The sequence below is a fragment of the Zingiber officinale genome, chromosome 4A, assembly GCF_018446385.1.
Source record: "Zingiber officinale cultivar Zhangliang chromosome 4A, Zo_v1.1, whole genome shotgun sequence".
NCBI classification, from domain to species: domain Eukaryota; kingdom Viridiplantae; phylum Streptophyta; class Magnoliopsida; order Zingiberales; family Zingiberaceae; genus Zingiber; species Zingiber officinale.
In genome coordinates, this window is record NC_055992.1 from 122,113,898 (window position 1) to 122,133,546 (window position 19,649).

Here is a 19,649-nt window from a genome sequence, read left to right on the forward strand (position 1 = left end):
TTGAATATTTCACTGCTTATTTTTATCCTTATAAAATATAATTTACCTCCTTATTCTTGAGAACAGATCTTTTGTTTTTTTTAATGATCAAAGGATGAACCATTCATAATTACAACCAGATCTGTTCTCCTTATTATCTCGTTTTTATTCTTTCTTTTGAATAATCTTATTAATTGTTGGCACTATAAATTTCATAATTCGCATTTTTGCCATTAATTTGACTACCTTTCTAATTAAATTACATAGCGACAATATTATAAATTACCCTCGATTTTTTTTCAGATCTCCGTTTTTTCAATCTCATAAAGTATATGTAAATTCTAAAATTATAATTTAGCTCCTAATTGCCATTTTTATCCTTTCTTTTACAAAGCATACAAAGTACGATATAAATTAACCCTTCCAATTTTGTATTTCACAAATTTCACTGAATTGCCAATATGGCAATTTGGTCCTCACAATTTTTTTACTTCTAATCTTACCCTTATTCTATACACTTTTGTTATGCAATATCACAAGCAGGCCTTACACATTTCATTATTGTACATTTTCCCCTTGTACTTGACCATCTCATAATGGAACTAAAAATTTTATGGGTGTGAGTGGTAAAACATTCAAAGGAACAATAAAAAAAAATTAAGATTCTAATTCTACTACAGATAAATATTTTAAATGTCAGACTTTTGAGTGTGTAGAAGTTATATTTAGATTTATCTAGTAGGTGATCTAAGAAAAAAGTTGTCTATCTATTATAAAAAAAAACAAAAATAAAAATTTTGTGAGCATTATGAACTATCATCGATTATTAATCACGATCCTAGAGAGAGATGTGATTTTTTTTTCTAATCTCCATAATATTCCATTTTCAACTTGATTAATTGTGATTATACAATAAGTTATTCTTAGATTTCACACTTGTAGACATAGAGATGTCTAAAGAAGCATAGTAAAACTAAAGAATGTCCATTTAATATATTATCTAGTATTTTTGAAATCTCATTTAAATGAGTGTAGTATCTTTGAAATAGCTTTAAAGTCGAAATTATCATTTATTTTATAAGAAGATCAACATACTTTGATGCATAAGGATTCAACTATTTTGATGCAAAAGAATTTGGCTCTTTGAAAGGGTTGTAAGTGCCTTTCTTAGTAAATGAGGGTTTATATCCCATTGATAGTGTAACCAAGAACCATTCGATTAAACCTATGCATACTTTCCGATAGATCATAACAAAGTAGAAAAAGTTCTTGAACTCGACTTATCGGGACAAACATGAATTCGAGTCTCAAAAACTCGTTATGATATACGGATAATAAGAGAATTGCATTGCAAAATAATCCCACTATAAAAATAGTTTATGGAACCCAATGACATATAATTAAGTGAATTAGTATTAGTTTAATTAATTAGTTGTCAATTAGACATTTAAATAATTTAGTTGTTAGTTAGTCTGATAAATGAGAAATTTAATTGGGATGGATTGATGGTTGATCGTAGAATAATTCTACAGTAGTTTTAAAATTATTATTAGAAGGTCTAGAACTTTTAAAATAATTTTTAAACTTAAGTAAATGGTAATAAATTAAACTATATTTGATTTAAACTTGGGTTTGGTCTTGCAAAAAATTAAAAATGGCTAATTGTGTTAACGAAAATAAGGAGAGACTTTTGGAATTTTTACCCTTGAAATTAATTTAGACAACCTTACAAATTACCCCTCGAAATTTTAAGATTTTTCTACTATCATCACTCGGAATCAATCATTATAGAAATTTTGACACGTCATTGGTATTCATTTTGCCTAAGATAATTGAGTGCAGCTCTTTTTGTCCATAAGTTCTAAGAATTCGATTAAAATTGACTGATCTTTCCTAATTTTATTTCCCACTTAAGTTATGATTTTAAGTTGAGTCAAGCGGTCGGAGGTTGTCAGTGATGGACAAACTATATAGTGTCGAGCAGGAGGTGGCCTGCCCACCGCTAACAACTTCCGACCAACTGACTCGATCTAAAACTATAATCTAAATGGTAAGATAAATCCAAAGAAGATCGTAGTCAATTTTGACAGGATTCCGATCACGATCTAAATTATGAAGAATGGACCAGTGGATCTACTCCAAATAATTCCCCTCCACCCTCATTCTATCACCTTACCCCAAATATTTATTTTTTATATTCATTTTCACCCTAAAAATTTTAAATGAGCTAGTTAGGTTAGTTAGGTAGTCAAGTGGAGCAATCCAAAATGAACCAAATCTAAAAAAGCTTTTTAATAAATATAAATTATAAATTCTATTCGTGAATATTATTTACAAATAATTCATAATTTCCATTTTAACAAATTATATATATATATACATATTCAAACTTATTTATAAATAGATTCTTACCCAACCTAACACCAAATTAAATCACTAGCATTGCCTAAAGAATACCATCAAAATATTATTTTATTGCACTTTTTTTCTAATTTCTCACTTTGTTAAGTTTGTTCTCTAGAAAATTACCTAATTGTTTATATCTTACAAATGTTTTGGATAAATGCAGAAATATTGACAAACTGGAACTGGAAAATTGCACATGTATCAAAAGATTGAACTATTGATCCATTAAGAAAGAAAGAAATGTTTCAAGCAAGAAAGGAATCAAAATAAGAATTTAGAGACCATGAGAAAAGAATGTGCCAACTATTACAGATCCCATCACAGGTCTTCATACATCGTCCATCATAGCATGAAAAGAAGATGAAAAGAATGCCCAATTGTGGGTTTGTCAAAATGTCTCACCGGTAGCAGATTATCATCGTCGAAAAGCGAGCGAAATCCCGACCGCATGAGAAGAAACAATGGAACCTGAAATAGCCTCTTAACCAGTGCCATGGTTGCGCAACTTGCAGCAGTCCATGGCCGATAAATTAGAACCCCTCGAACTAACTTAGCTTTTAGAATTGCTAGTGAAATCAACACAGGTCTGACAGCTGCAATCTGAGAAACGGCATATCTCGCATCCAAAGCAAACACATGTTGTGCACCCCTTGCAGGACGGAGATCGCGAGCATCCCCGCAGAACTTTACGACTTGCTCGCTCCTCTTCATCATCGCAGGTGATCCTGGTGCATGAGATAATGAGGTATAAGAAGAATCTAGGATAATAGAAAGAGCACCATATAAAAAATTGACAAATGTTAGCCAGAATCATTTTAAAATGAAAGATTTTTTTTTTTTGAATTTCAATTGATCAATATGTTCTAAAATAAATGTCAGAGAATCCGATCTTTTACCACTGCACTTATATTTGAAGAATTCATCAAACTAAATCAATTTAACAGCAGTTGCTAACTTATTTATAATGAGAAGACAAATAAGTTAGGAATCTGTCGCGACCAAATTTGTTTCTCTTTGTGGCCTAATTGTAAGAAACAGCAGTTGAAAAGTCTTCCAACTTGTGTCGATCAAGTAGTGGGATTGAAATTCAAACAAAACCAAACTCTTAACAAGAAAGTTATGTATATACATCATCATAATTGTCTGCCAAACGAAATGACTGGATGTTAGGCATGCTATGAATAACTTATACGAGCCATCTGACAATCATAACAAATAGAACTCATCAACTTGTATAACAGAATATTGTCTCTGCGCAAGCACGGTACAAAGAAAGTAGAGATTAACTGAAGGCAGGGCACTGGAAGTGAGCTTAGAACAGTTTGGAACATACTACTATCAATTCTTCCAATACTTGATATAGATATCTTCTTTATTTCTTCTCAAAAAGCCAACCTATAAAACCATAAGCATTTTTATCCCTAGAGTATCTTGAGTTCTTGCATGATACACATAGTATTTACTTTTTAGGTAGCATCGCCGGCAAACAAATCCCTTAAAGTATAAGTAAGCAACAAGTTCAATAGCAACTGAAATCATCTTCCCTCTGTATTTTCATTGTGAGACGAAGAAACCATGAAATTAACTATCTCATGGAACATACAGACCAAATAAATCATAGCAAGAGCATATTAACAAAAAAAAACTTAGCAAAAGAACAAGTACCTTGACATTAGTAAGCCATATTAACTCTTACCTGTCAAATGTCAAATTAGAACATTCCCAGGTTGCATTTCTCACAGCATCATGATAACTGCGGCATTCCTCGTTAGTACGCAAGCGAAATCTACGCTCCTTGTTACATCTCTTGCAGCAAATGAATTCATCACGGTGACACAGCCGTCCATTGGGGCCTTTGTGAGAGCCATTAGCACCTTTCGATGCCAGATTATAGTATTTAAGCAACACTGTCTTTGAAAGTGGAACCTTGTCTCCTTTGACTATGATCCACACATTGCTTTTCCATTTCCTCGCAGTCTCCCTCCCAGAATGCTTCTCAAAAGCAGCCGGTGTCAACTTATCTGATTAGATTAGAACGAGAAGAAAGAAGATTACTAATTATGCCACTTGTGGCAAGACAAAAACTAAATAAAGTGACGATTGAAGATTTGATTTCATATGGTAGCAATAGATTGCTTGATCCATGTGATTCAGCTTATTAAAAGGAACTCCTATTACTCATTTCTATTGAAATTTGGCTACTAGCTCCTATTATGTGCATCACCCACGTGACTCAGAAGTTGACAAATCTTATTTAATTCCAAATTCACCTGCTGGCATGTTTCAGTGCACTTCTTTTCATGCCTTGGCATACTTAAATCAAACTTTTCGGTAAGGCAACTGATTACTTCATCTGAAATACATAGAGATCCAACAAGAACAGTTCTTACCAACACAAGAGGATAAGATAGACAATTTTTTTTTTTTTTGAAAGACCAAAGAGATTGTACATTTGGGAAGTTTAATGACTGGAAATCTATTTAACTATTTCCTAATCCTCACTACAAGAAAGGGTTGCAAGGGCACCTTTCTGTGAGTAATTTCTGTAGAATGCATTTTGGTGTTATTTTATGGAATGTTTGATTGCATATGGCCAGAACCATGAGAGCACAGTGCTGAGCTGCTGACATCTCTGAGAAAACAAAAGGCTGCCAGCAAATACTCTATATTGTTCACCAAAATCTCTGTTCTTAGGTAAGTAAAATAAATGCAGTAAACTTCATACAAAACTAGATCACAAAGGATGGCACAGTATGAATTGGAAAACACAGCTATAAGGAAGAACATGTCATAAATGAACATTAAGCTCGAGTTATCAAGTAAACCACAACTTAAGAGGAAAAGTAACAAAAGGAACATGCAGAGAGTCTTCTTGAGGAATGAATAACTCACGAGACTACTGTGTGATAATTGTTATCCAAAGAGGAGTTGATCAAGTAGTTGAGATAATAGATCTAGAGATCAGTCAAACAATCAACCAGAACACATCTAAAATAGGCACAAACTGAAGAGAGACGTGACAAATCAACTCCTTTACTTGCATGCAGACGAGGAGAAGTCAACATGAACAAGACAATGGGCAAGTTGCATGGTATCAAACAACAATTATTTGCAATCATGCGAATCTTATCGCGAGTTAAGAAGCACGAATCCAAGAACAAATAACGTGTATCATGAAGACTAGATCGTCTTCTTTTGTTTCCAAAAGATTGCAACGTTATATACATTACGACCGGAGCGGCAAAACGAGGGAAAAAAAGGCATCAGATGATCGAACTCACCTTCCTGACAACCGGGCGTGCAATCGCAGCTGATCTCGAGATCGCCGGAGGCGAAAACCTTAAGCCGCCCTACAGCATCGCCGTACCGGTGGCTCGTGCACCCGCACAGCACCTCGACGAAGTCGGCGCCTCTATTAAACCCGCTCATCTCGGCCAATTCCTCGTCGGCAAACAAAAAGGAGGCATCTTTTCCCTGATCACTGGCCATCTCTCTCTCTCTCTCTCTCTCTCTCTCTCTCTCTCTCTCGCTCGCTCTACAAGAAGAAAACACACAGCTTCATCAAGGATCCCTATTTTATACCAAACCCTACGAGCGCAAGCCCAGCGAAGAAAGAGATGGGCTTGGGGGCGCTTCGAAACTCGTGAGAAATAAAGAAGAGAATCGCCCAAATGCAATCAGAGACAAATCGAATTACCACCGTAAAACAAAAGCAGGAGTTTCCAAGGGTCCTCGGGCTGAGATCTAAGTTTCCAAGGGAAGAATCTAACGACGTATCAACCTCAAATTAACTAGGCGATCGAGCGAACTCGTCGGGAGCAGGAACGCTTCACAGGAAAAGCAACACGAAGGGTACAAAGGCGCCGCCTTTAGGCGCCGGAGCGATGCTGCGGCACGCCAAGGAGAGAGGCCACACGAGTATCCATCGAAAGGAGCCGCATCGTACACGCCTCCCACCTAATAAACCGATGGGAAAAGGGCATACGCGATATAGGCTCATAGCTTTCCCATTGAGGGCCCAAACGCGCCTCTCTCTCTCTCTCTCTCTCTCTCTCTCTCTCTCTCCTGCAGCCTTTCCCGCTCCCGCTCTTCAATCTGCCTAGCTAACTCTCACCGTGACCTCCATCAGAAACCTCACCAGAGAAATCTGGAACTGGAAGAGATTGAAACTAGAGGGGAAGCGGAGGAAGGAAGAGAAAGGGCGTTCCTTTAACAATAAAAAGAAGCGTAAAGAGCAGAAAAAGGGCCACATTCGGAATCCCAGAAGAGGCCGGCGTTAAAGTAGAAGCAGTGTTGTCGAAGTTGCGCCACTGTTCTTGTATTGTCGTGCCGTGAGCTGGCAATGGCATCGCCGTCAGCATCAGCAGCCACCCGCAACCAGTAGCTGCTCTCTCCGTCCACAGTCTCGTGCATGACATGACATGAACAGCATTAATTATTCCTCAAAGTCCATTCCGCACCGTCCCTCACTGATTGATTGATACTTCTCTCAAAAATAAACAAACAAACAAACAAAACATCATTTCAAAATCGAACACAAAACCCCCCATCGAAATCAAAACAGACTCGTCGTCGCTCGACTCCAAACTACCATGAACAACGAGTTGGAGAAGAAGATGAAGTAAAAAAGGAAATTTTAGTAGGAATTGCAGGGGAGATGAACAAAAGCGCGTACCTTTTGGTTTCCTACAGCATCCGTAGGCCACCTGGGTGTCGCTAGTTGCCTTTCTCCAAATAATCAAACTTGGATTCTGGGTCACAGGAAAAAGTGATAGACTTTATTCTCCTCTACCCGTCCTCTAACACTGTTCATCCTTTGCAGTAAACAACACTTGAATAGTAAATTCATGATCTTGCTCGTTGAGAAATAGATTTGTTGGAAGATAAAGAGACAGAGAGAGACGTTGCGCCTGGTCGATCGCCGCTCGAAGACATCATTGCCAAAAACTTATTTCAAAATCAACTTGGATTGTAAGTTGATTAGGAAATAGCTAGTTTGTATTAGAACATATGAAGAAATGATTTATCTTTCAAGTATTTGTATGTACATTACAGAATTACATTGTCTTTTTCCTTTTGATATCATTCTCCAACTCTCTTGCCTTGCCTCTGTCTTTTCACTATTTCCTAACAAATTCATTAGTTTTGTTGGTGCTCTACTGTTACAATATCCCATAAGTGATTTTATCCTAAAAATACACATGATCTATTATAATGAATTTAACTGGATTAAGAATGAAATAGACTATTTTTAAATTCTAAATTTTAAACTTTTAAATTCTGAATATTCAAAATTACATAATAACTTTTACACATTGTAGTAATAAATAATAACTAACAATAATAATGGCTACAACAACACTAAGCTAAAAGAGTATTTTAGGGAAAAAAAAATAAATGTGTGTCCTTTGATTTTTTTTTTTAAAAAAATATTCATTTGATTTAATATTTCTTTTAGTTTGGGACACCCTTACCCATAATAATATAGAATAAATTATTATCTTCAAGTTTGTACAGATATAATATTTGATCTCGCTTCATTTATCCAAAGCATCATATTTTAGCCTAATTAATCTCGATGGATGTGTTAAATGAAAATTTTAATCTTCCCATCTTGATTATTTCTCTAGAACAAATCTAGATCGGAATGAATATATGCAGCATCAGACGCTAAGGGAACATCTGCGTACTTGCCGCTGAGCGCGGCTCTCATGCATTCCGCCACCGTGAGCAACTGCGCGACCGCGACGGCGAGCCAGAAGGTCGCGCCGAGCCTGCCGCGGTAGAGAGTCTTCGGAAGCCAGCCGCAGGCGATCGCCAGCGCTTGGTATCCGTTCTCCAGCAGCATGGCCATGATGACGTGAAACCGCAAGAAGTGCGGCCACTCCTTCCGCCTCACCACGAGGTAGTACGCCGCGAACATGAGCGACATCATGATCCAATTGGGCATCAGCGAGATCGTGTCGAGGAAGGGGTTGACGAGGAACTCCCAGTTCTCCATGAGAGGGTGGAGGCGGTAGGCCGAGTCGGCGTGGAACCACATCAAGTGGAGAGGGAGGAGATAAGGAGTGCAGGCGAAGGACCTCCACCACCATTTGGGTTTACTGGTCATGGGAGGATAAATGAAGAGAGTAGGAATCTTTGATGCTCTGCAGGAAATCACTCTGTTTCTGGTCCTCCTCCTGTCACTTACGGCCAATAGAGGCACCTTCTCCGATGCCGCATCGCCATCTCGCCCACAGAGAAAATGACTACGTTTGCTCGTAATTTTAGGAGATCTAATTGCAGGAAGACTGATGCAATGGACAAGTTTGAAAGAAGAATAGGGTTTCGCACAGGAAGGGGCAGCTTTTCTGTTTGGGTGCAGAGAAACAGTGGTAGTTTTTCCGGTTGTAATCATGTTGAAACAACCTACCAAGAAATGTTAGACAAAATGAGATGGCGAAGAACTTGGAAGAAAATAAAAGAACTTATAAATGCAATCAATGAAAGACTGAAACTTGGATTCTTGACATAATTGGTTCAAAAAAGTGAAGCAATTAATACCGCAAAGAAGAAGCGACCAATCATAGGATTTAAAATTCCTACTTCATTGAACAAATAAATAAGTTGAAGGATGCATCTGAAGCGGAGAAAATTCAATTCTCAAAAAGGATGGATTTAAATTCCATTTTCCAGTCTACGAGATCAAACTTCATTTAATCCATTTTTTTTTCTTGAAAATGAGGGAAAAGTAGGAGAAACCGGAAGATATCCAATTCTCACATTCAAAAGCCATTCGCAACGACGATCTCATTTGTCGGATACAAACAGAACGAATGACCAAATTGAGGACGATCCGAAATCGAAAAAATAAACGAGCTCGATTTTCTTTTAACTGGAGATCCCTAATTACGAACAGAGCTATGCGTTACGTAGCCGCTATGCGCTGTCGCCGGCGGAAGAAGTACGCGACGGAGGAGAAAATTGGAGGAGGATCTCCGTTTCCATACATTTCCGATTTTTCAATGTAGCAATGAGTACAATAGAGACGGTCGATCGATAGGGGGAAAAGCGATTAACCTAAAAAAACGTACCTTTAGAGGAGATCGCCGTCGTCTTCCACGGCGAAGCTCTCCGGACGGTATCGATCCAAACCCTCCCCACCTCCGGTCTGACGGAGGCGGCTCGATCGGAGGAGAAGCGACGGAGCGATTTATCGGGAACTAGAACGTTCTGGTTGAGTCGGGGAAGAAACAAATCATTCGGATATTTATAGGAATTTCCATGATGGGCCGTATTGGGCCACAAGTTGGGTCTTTTCAATAGTCTATTCGATGAAAATTTAACGAAATTTTCAAATATTAAAATTGGATTCAAGTATTTTAAAATATTCAAATTAGATATTTTTTTTCCTTTTTACCAAATTAGCTTAATTATTAAATCAATTGGTAAAACGAATTGAGTGATGTAAATTAAAATTAACCAGATTTTTAAATAATAAATGTCTGTCAAACCGACTATGAATTAATTGAGCAAAACAAATTTATTCGATAGACTAATAGAGCGAAATTCAAAATGAATTTCATTTTCTCTTGTTTTGTTCGAATTACATTTATAACCAAACATAAAACATAACTATTGTACTAAAATTCGAAAAGCTAATTGAAATTAATACAATTATTTTATGACCAAATGCAAAGTAAATAACTAAATAAATCATAATCTTTCCTGCATGAAGTGTCTAAACCTCTGAAGCCAATACTATGATCTTCTTTCTGGCAAGTCAGTTCTGATGGTTACTTAGGAGAGAATATAGTTGCCAAGCCCTTGTCCACTGTCATCTGAATGGGAGGACCGTAAGCCATCAAGCAACTCTCTGGTTGATCTCCTCCGGCAATGACCTCTCCGTCGGAGTCGATGATGCCACCCTGGGTAGGCTGCCCTACTCGGCTACTTGGCTGTAACCTAAGTGCTTTGACCTGCCAAAAGACAGCTTACAGGAATCAATGCTTTAGATATGAGTTCAGTTGAATCGCCCATATGAATAAAGTGAATGGATCAGTTATTACACGCAGAGGTATACTTATCAAAAGTGTTGCGATAGTTCATGCCATGCCGCATATAAGATTTACAAAATAAAAGAAACATATTCACAAGCTATCTTACCTACGTTAGTTTTTTTAGGTCTGTGAGGTGCATTTGGTTTGTGTTACTTGGAGATGTGCTTTGTGCAAACTTAGCAAACACATTTCCGAGACTATTTTTTTATTTTCAAGAAAATGAAAAGTTCTTTTACTAGAACTAAGGCCATATGTACAATAGTGAAAACAAGAAAACTCCACAAGGAATCACCAATTTTCCTACTTTAGAATCTAGAGAGCTTACTTAAAGGTTGTAAAAAAAACACATGGCGTACCTTGAAATACAATATGTATGGTGACTTAATGTAACTTCCATCGCTCATTGATAGCATCATTTCTAGAAGTCCTGATTTCGGAGAATCCTTAACTATGATTACATCCAAGTAGCCATCTGCGAACTGTATCGAAAGCGAAGAAGCATTAGTTGCAGCGGCAATTGGATGGGCAAAATGATACATGTGTTATGACGCATCGAGACATTAAACCAATCAACAAAGTACAAAAGATACAAAATAATAAACAGAATTAGAAATAAATGATGGAATTCGACAAAATGTTCCAAGCTTATTCTTTACCAACTCATACATTGTTGAGTACATGAGCTCACCAAAGTGATCACAAGTAAAAGAAATCTGCCAATTCAAGACGTCACTAAAGCATACACATGAAATTGACACTTCTTGATGACTCGTTATTCAACAAATGAATATTTGCTCCAATAGATTTTGGAGTCAATTACCAGCTGGTGCAAACCTTGCTAGGTACTTGAACTCCCCTGTGCAAAGGGCCGCTGCACTAGGGCAAAATGCCCCTCATGATTTATCTTGCCATGGAGCCAACAATATTGAGTCGTTTAAGGTGAGCGATATCACCTTATCTCCAATTATTCAACACCAGCAAACGAAGACAAATATTAATATTACTATAATAAGAAACTACCTCTGCCTTGGGTGCTGGCATATAATCTTCACCAGAAAAAGGTACATTGTGGACCAAAACTGAAATAAATGGTCCGTCAATAGACCTCCATTCCATTCTTTCCATAGCTACTTCTGGGCCCATATATTTACATTGCTCTGTGTTATCGTTACCTCCTTTGCTCCATTTAGACAGTAAAACTTCACACTTACAGTCATCAACATGAATTACTGGATCGCCATATGCTTCAAATCCAGGTGCAGGAATAAAATGGATATGCCCATTATATTTCCGCAAGTTCAGAACTCGGAAAAGAGCCTGTGAGAAACATATATATTTGATTATAAATATATAACAGGATGCTGAGGGCACAACTTTTGCAGTTAGTTTTTTCAACATAGGAAATGAGCATTCACCCAATTCTTTTCACATTTCGTTTGTTATAGATGTTAATTCATCTGTAAAATGTTTCCAATTACAAACCATGAGTTCATTTCCAACGCGGTCTTTGAAGTGGAGATATTTCTAACAATCGAGGAAAACAAGGTTAAGAATTACCTAATGCAACAAGAAGTTAATTCGTAAAAGTTTTAAGATTGTTAGTTATTCTGGTAGGTTCTATTTAGGAGAATAACTCCTTAAAGCTAATTCCAAAGTTTGTAATTGTTTATCTTAGTGCCTCAACTAGTTTTCATGTGCTCTACTTTGTAAGGGATGAAGTCTGTAAAGCAGGTGTAGTTTTTAGTCAAATTATTCATTTGATCTTTGCGTCAAATCATTTCTTCTCTATGTGATATAGTTATCCCCGTGTTTCATTAATTTTGATATCAATTCTCCCCGTGAGTTTGATTTAGTTTGGTGTTGCAACCTGGTATTAGGGCATCCTCGAGTTGCATCATTACCAATACATGTTGCATCGTTAACTTAAACAATATTTAAAAGGTTTAAGGTTCTCACATTTACATCAAAGAAGGAAGCTAATCATAGGCTAATCTAATTAGTTCAAATTCCTACCAGTAATTTATGTAAACAAAAAGAAAAGAATGAATGCTTAGCTCTTTTTTAGTCTCTACATAAACACAAATGGAGCAAGATGAAACAATTTATGTTAGAATCTAAAGTTGACTTGGGAATAAAAGAGAAAGTTGTGTGACAATTCAGTGCTTACCTCTTAGTTGTAATAAACTTGACGGCAGTTAGGAAAATCAGTGTAGCCAATACAAGAAAAAACATGACAGCCAATAGTTTTTTGGTCAAACTATTTATTTAATGTAATGGTGCAATGCATGATCCTGTGTGAGATTTTCTGTACAAAAGCTGGATAAACCATATCACTAGGTAACCTATTTCTTGGCAGGGTAAACAATATCAAGATGATCAGCTTGTGAATTAGTTTCATCATGAACGTGAACCCACTCGAGACCATGGTAGCCATATTCAAGAGTTGACAGTAATAAAGCAGATTGGTTTAGAAAAACACCTAGAATATTGATGGAAAAAGATTCAGATGAAATGTTTCATGAGAAGGTACCATGTCCACTTAGAAAGTAACTGCAGCACTTGTATAACAAAGGATCATTTGAAATAGTTAAATCACACATAATTAGAATATGCTAAAGACCTAATGGTTGCCACCTCATTAGATGCATTTGCAGATGTATTCTGTTGAATATGCTACCATTGAAGTCATTGAACATGTAATGAAAAAAAAAATTAAATGGAAATTAGAAAGTTATTGCTAAGTGACATACATATAAATCCATCCGAGCACTTCCCATCCACCGATACCTCTCAGACTCAATATCAATATCAGCGACTAAACCTATAGAATAATTAATTTCTTTTTCAGATATGAATACATATGTTCACACAATTTCTAAAGGCGAGTTTAGTCAAATGGTGTGGAAAGGCTAAGCCTTGAATTGTTTATTTAGAGAGCAAAGAAAACAGCTTTCAAGTTTTCTCCATACCCCAAGTTAGTGACAAAACATTGAAAGACTTCTTTTCATTTTGTAAGATAGTAGCAACATCCAAAGCACGTCTGTGACCTGTACAGAAACTAGAGAGTGGAAAATGTGATGTCATCTTGATGCTGATATAGGTGGCAACACATTTGAAGAAGTAACAGAATTTTAGGAAACAATATAAGGTTATGAGCAATACATGACCTCTTATTATTGTAAATGTAGCATTAGGGACCGTGCACAAGTCATCAGCTGAATCCAGAAGTGATTTAGACATGCCATTTCCTGTACCTGAAGTGTGAAAAAATCAATATATTATAACCTTCTGAATTGTCATATACATGATGATCATGATGATGTTGATCTCAATTGGTTGTATTAGAATCTTCAGGTCATGAACTAAGTTACATATTCAATAAGAGATGTACAATTTGAACAACTCTAGTCCATGTATTATCATATTCTTCTGAGATACAGGTTCATGCTTCAAAGTTTGCAACATACCCAGTTGTAAATTTTAGTCCATACTTTTTTCAACATGCATATACAAATTTATCGTATTTAAACACTTTAACCCACAAGGTCAAAAATATACCAAGGACCTGCAAAATTTTCATATAATCATTGATGGATATCAAATGCAAAGCCATCAAGTTTGACCATGAATTATGGTGGTGACGCAACATCAAATTGAACTCTCACACAGAAATTGATGAAGCAAACAAGAATAACTATCTATGTAACACTGAGAAATTTTGATCTCACACTGAATTGAGAGGGGATTTGTTTATTAACTTAAAATTTTGGTGTCATCTAAAATCATTTGAGATGCATTCTCACAATTGCTAGCATTCAGGACAAATTTTGCATTTAACAACACTGTCAGTAGAGATCAACAAAGAATTCTATCTGCAAATATATATATGCCAACTTAATCTCTAATGTTCATAAGTTGTGCTTCTTGTTTGTAATAATATGCTAGAGAATCTCTGGACCCATAAATAGTGGAATTTGAGCTTGATTGGAGCTGAAAAAGAAGACCCAACATTTTATGAACGATGTGGGGTGGAATTTGTTGATTCTCGGATATGAAGATATCAAATGGGATACATAAAACTTGCATGTCCAGTGACTCATGTGTGGTATTTAAAATGTGGGCCTAGTTATATTGTGAATCTTTTAGATAAACTCCTTAAGGTATTAGAAGGCATGGTATATTGTGATGTGTGATTTGAACAAAATTTGTATGTTACAGATTCGGCCTGAGAAACTGTCATCTCGACAAAAAAAAACAGAAAAGAAAAGAAATCTAATACTTGGTGGGTATTAAAAGATGCAAGCTCGAGGAAGAAATAAACGACGTATGCATACCTGCAGGAATTACCCCAAGAGGTACCTTAATTGCAGTACCCCAGTCTTTTCTATTGAGCAAACCATTGACTATCTACTCATGAGAAAATCAAGAAATAAGCAAACATTATTAAGATTAGAAAATGAAAGTAAAAAAAATCAAAAATATATATATATAAAAGTTCGACATTGCATATCTGTGCATCTATATGAGCTAGTACACAGTGAGAAATAAATCCTTGCAGAATATTAAAAAAATTCTTCCACAAAACAACTATGAACATTAGGAGCAGGTGTTCACAAGTCACATCAAGTGTCAGCCCAAACCAATGAATTCCAGTAACAAATGTTTGATCCCAATGGGGCTTGCATTGATAAAAAAAAAACAAAAAGAAATTTTTTTTTATGGTGTGGTGTGTTTCTTATTTCAACAAGTTGATTTTTGGTAAAAGAAAAATCTTAGATATCCAATTAAACTGGATCATATTCGGACAATTTCAACCAAAAACGATGAAGATATTGAAAATAGATGTGGTTAAGTAACCATAACCACAAAAAGAGAAGAAAAAAAAAGAACTGGTCAGAGATCAGAAAACATGAAGCCCACATGAGTTTCTGAGTTTTACGAACATTCCAAACTTCAGATGTACAAACATCAACGAGTTTGACAAAATAACCCATGGAAGCCATAAACTTATAAAGCATTCACAAAAAAAGATTGATAACAGGACCAAATAAAGAAAGGTAATTGGAATAGCACTGGAATTCAACAGCCACATCAATTGACGCAAAATAACTTTTTTGACTATGCAAATAGAAGGCTTTGAGCCTTCATTCTTTTTCAAAGGAAAAAAAATGCAAGAAGAATGAAATATAATCCCACAGACCTTTTATGTACAAAATTTGTATGGAGAATAACACTTAATGAGAGTAAACTCAAATTTTAAAATTATATTGTTAAATAAACAAGAATAGAGGAACTTGTGAACATAAATGCTAGAGCTTTCTGGTTTGGTTCATGCAGTAAATTTTGCAGATGAACAACTCAGTGAAGGCGTGTAGATGTAGACATAATGTTTGCTTTATTTAACAACAATAAGTTGCAAACCACAACTATCATAGTTCTGCTACATAAATCATACCTCATTATTAAGTATTATATGCGATTTCGTATCAAAGAAAAGGATATTTTAAGGCCTTTAAGATAAAGGAAATACATTGTTCAAAGTTTTATTATGAAGATCAAGAGCAGTAACAGTGTCAACTGATCTTTGTTCTTTTCTGGAATCATTTAGTTGTTTGATGTCCACTTATAAGGAAGCCTACCATGCTAATTTAAGTAGAGATAAGAGTAAAAGCTATCTTCTCCAATGGACCATTGATTACTGAGACTAGTAACCTTCCTGTTCCCTATTATAAGTTGATAAACTAAGTCAACAGAGTTTTGAATAATCCATTGGCCATATATTTATGCATACTCTACCTTTTTTTAGTATTTATTCCATAAGAAAATGATACACCACTGTTTCTTAGTGTTTGCAGAAAATTAGAGTCCATACTAATTCAATGAGAACTAACAACAACAACAAAGCCTTTATCCCATTAATTCAATGAGAACTAAATCGTTAGAAAAATCCTGACACATTCAACTTTAGTTTCCACTGTCTGGGCTTAGAGTCTTAGACGAATACATTCTACTTTCAAATTTAATTATCACCAAAATATTATTGGCCTTCAGACACCAGATAAATAACTAACCTCCACCAGGATGCCATCACCACTGACACAAACAATGCCATCATATTGTAAAATGTCCAACTTATATGCAATTTCGTGAGCATGATTCTGGCGTTCAGTCTCTGTGCAAAGGCAGACTTCAACAAGTCAACTGCTAGAAACAACTTACTTTGAGAATAAGTTGAGTACCAACCTTTTAAGTCAAAAAGGACACCAGCAGCTTCAAGAAGTGGCTTAATCTCATTTTGGAATATCTTTCTTGCAGATTTCTTCCCAGAGAATGGGTTTAAAACAACACAGAGTTTCTTTGGCCTTCCTGTTCAGTGAGATAAGTTTCAATTAGCAGTGATGTATTAAAACGTGGGAGCAGACAAACTAGAAGATGAATGCTGAAGTAAATCAACCAACTCAGCCTCTAAGTATATAAGCACAACATTATTTATGAATCATTTGATAACAGTTGAGAAACATTCTCACTCAAAAAAAAAAAAAAACTTTGCTGCAAAGTAATAAATTTTATTTTTAAAGTTTTTAGATTTGTAAGGAATTACGAATCATGTCAGGAACAGGGATCAGCGACTAAAATCACGTCAGAAGGCAAGACATAAATAATGATTTATCAGCCGTCTCAACGTAGCTATCGCTTGTCCCTATCAGTCAGACCAGCAACTAAATGAGATCAGTCCCAGACATTTTGGTAGAAATGTGCTATTTAGGAGAATAAGATTTTTTAAGAGGGCCTGTTAAATTGGTTTGTCTTGTTTAGGAGTATAGGGTATTTTTGGTAGATACTTTTTTGGTTTATTTAGATGTTTGCTTGGGTTGGACCTCTAAAATAGGTTCCAATCACCCATGTTAAGACATCTTTTTCTTAATAGTGTTTTCCCTTTGGTGAGTTTGATTTAGGTTCTACCTCACTTCCAACTTTTTCGTGATATAAAAGATTAGCTCTGACTTTTTCAGATGAAGTGGTAGGTCAATTCTACCAAGTCTTGGTCAAATATATAAAACTCCTTTTTTCCACTCAGTTGATTTTTTTCTTTCTTTTTGCCATCCGTAAAGGTTCTCTGGTCGTCTAGGTATACATGGATGGAAAGAAAGGAAGGAGAAGGGAGGAGGAAGAGAGCAACATAAAAACGTATATGATGAATTGATGCTCCATATGCAATTTTGCACCTGTTTCCCCCTCGCTATCCCTCCCCTTCATATTTTTCCATACATACAAGATTGACCTTGATTTTATGTACCCTATTTGATGTACTGGAACCAGGATTAAGTGTCTAAAAAATGAGAACTGCGTGCAGGCATAGGAGCCTCTCACATCCTTTGCCTAAAGCAATGACGGAAAGAGGATGGTGAAGACTCCATAATCATTTCTCTCTTTCTGGGCACTTATGTTTAATTTTCAAGTCGAACACATTCCAAAATTGTCTTGTTTCTGATAAGAAAGAAAAACAAAAAGCACATTTTGAATCCATGCACATTAAACACCAAATATGTTCATTATGCCTAGAAACAATGTTTTTTATTTACCTATTGGATCCTCATCAGAAACCTCGATCCACCTAAAATTGAACACCACGCAAACTGCTCAATGGCCAAGGCTAGACAATAGATGCTGAGACCGGCTTTAATGTGAAAGCACAAACTGTCATAACTCATAAAGCCCTCCAACAAGTAGTCTTTATTTTGTAAGTGACAGAATGTACCAAACACCTTATTCACAGTTTAGATTTGACCTCTTAATTGAGCATAGAACCAGCACCAATCACAAGTAAAATACGTGATCAGAAGGGTATCACTGTGTCCTAGTGCAATTTACAAATAATCTACATGAAATGTTAGCTTTAGGACAGATAAGGATGGATATATAATTGGAAAGGCCGACACCAGATGTAAATAAGAACTAAGTGTTTATGCACTTCCCAGAACTCTCCTTGCTAGCCAATTGAGAAACATCTTATGATGAATATTCACCTCAAGGCTCCCTAGCCTCGACAAAGTACTTGCAAGAAGAAAAGCTTTCTCATTTGCATTCTAACTCCTAAATAGTTACCACAACCATAAAGGTACTAAAAGAAGATTTATAGCTTGAGTTTTGAATCAATTTTGGGCAGAAACCTACGGTCCAACTGAGCTTGAGCTAGGTCCAACAAAAACATCACTATCAAATATTAACATCAATTCAGGTGACTGAGCCACGCATTTACATGCTGTCAATAGTGTGCATTTACTTTTCCTTCGTTATCCGCCGACCTTTTCCCTTGTACCTTTTCCTTACTTGGGAAGTACAAAGGCAAGCATAAATGGTTTCAGACACTCTAGAAAAGGAAGCCAAACAGCGCCAATCTTAACGCCAGCAAACTTCAGGTGAACATAAGGCAAACAGAAAGAGAACAGAAAATGTCAATTTATTGTCTAAATAATCACTATTATCACTACTATAAACATAAAAGAAGAACACGTTACATTGGCCGTTTAAACCATGACATGATTTGATAGAAACGTATATATAATTGTAATAAGAACAAAAATTCAATAAATTTGTAATCAAATGAATTGTTGTTAAAGTAACCTTCTTTTAAACCATTGAGATCAATATCGGCAAGCCTTACCGAGAGATCCTAAAAATTCATTTATCCGATCGCTCCACCGCCGAGCCGCCGCCTCGTCGGCCATCTGCAGCACGTAGTCCCTCCTCGCCCTCCTCCTCCCGCCGGCCCCACCAACCACACCGCAGCACCCGCCCTCGCTCGTCCCTTCGAATGCCCTAACCGTGATCCAGGATCCACGGATCGCCAATCCGAGGACATCCGACTCCAAGCGTAGCCGCCGCTCGCCAGCTCCAGCGCTCCAGAGAAGCGTCCCGTCAGCCTCCAATCTCGCCCACGATGCTACCCCGTCGATCCGGATCCACTCCGTGGTCGTTTCTTCCACGGCACTCTCCTCGCTCCCCGTCATCCCCGCCAAACACACCGCGAAAAAAATCAAAAGAGTCGGATGGCGACCAAGAAATAAAGCTTTAGAAAAGCTCGATAATTACGTCCAGTCGCTCTCCCCTACCCACTTCGACATGTCGATTTTTATTCGCCAACAAACATGGACCCACTCGGAACCTACCGTAGCTTGTAGGGTTAAGTTTTCTTTATTCCGGACTTTTTCATAAATAGAT

At 36.6% G+C, this 19,649-nt stretch overlaps 3 protein-coding genes across 3 annotated transcripts; all 3 read right to left on the bottom strand.

Annotated features, from left to right (window-relative positions):
* Positions 1-2,643: 2,643 nt before the first annotated feature.
* On the bottom strand, positions 2,644-6,648 carry LOC121970853 (protein ULTRAPETALA 1-like). The gene is made up of 4 exons (XM_042521847.1): positions 6,083-6,648; positions 5,667-5,920; positions 4,082-4,406; positions 2,644-3,110 (listed from the first exon to the last, which is right to left on the bottom strand). The coding sequence occupies exons 2-4, from the start codon at positions 5,872-5,874 to the stop codon at positions 2,936-2,938; spliced, it is 708 nt and encodes a 235-aa protein (XP_042377781.1). The 5' UTR covers positions 5,875-5,920; positions 6,083-6,648; the 3' UTR covers positions 2,644-2,935.
* A 1,256-nt stretch (positions 6,649-7,904) lies between these two features.
* LOC121970849 (protein TIC 20-I, chloroplastic-like) lies at positions 7,905-9,605 on the bottom strand. Its single transcript, XM_042521844.1, has 2 exons — positions 9,462-9,605; positions 7,905-8,796 (listed from the first exon to the last, which is right to left on the bottom strand). The coding sequence occupies exon 2, from the start codon at positions 8,783-8,785 to the stop codon at positions 8,012-8,014; it is 774 nt and encodes a 257-aa protein (XP_042377778.1). The 5' UTR covers positions 8,786-8,796; positions 9,462-9,605; the 3' UTR covers positions 7,905-8,011.
* Positions 9,606-9,902: 297 nt separating this feature from the next.
* Positions 9,903-19,531, bottom strand: LOC121970846 (sphingosine kinase 1-like). Its single transcript, XM_042521839.1, has 10 exons — positions 19,093-19,531; positions 16,671-16,793; positions 16,499-16,599; positions 14,762-14,834; positions 13,595-13,681; positions 13,397-13,474; positions 13,178-13,248; positions 11,448-11,744; positions 10,784-10,906; positions 9,903-10,346 (listed from the first exon to the last, which is right to left on the bottom strand). The coding sequence occupies exons 1-10, from the start codon at positions 19,436-19,438 to the stop codon at positions 10,164-10,166; spliced, it is 1,482 nt and encodes a 493-aa protein (XP_042377773.1). The 5' UTR covers positions 19,439-19,531; the 3' UTR covers positions 9,903-10,163.
* Positions 19,532-19,649: the final 118 nt, after the last annotated feature.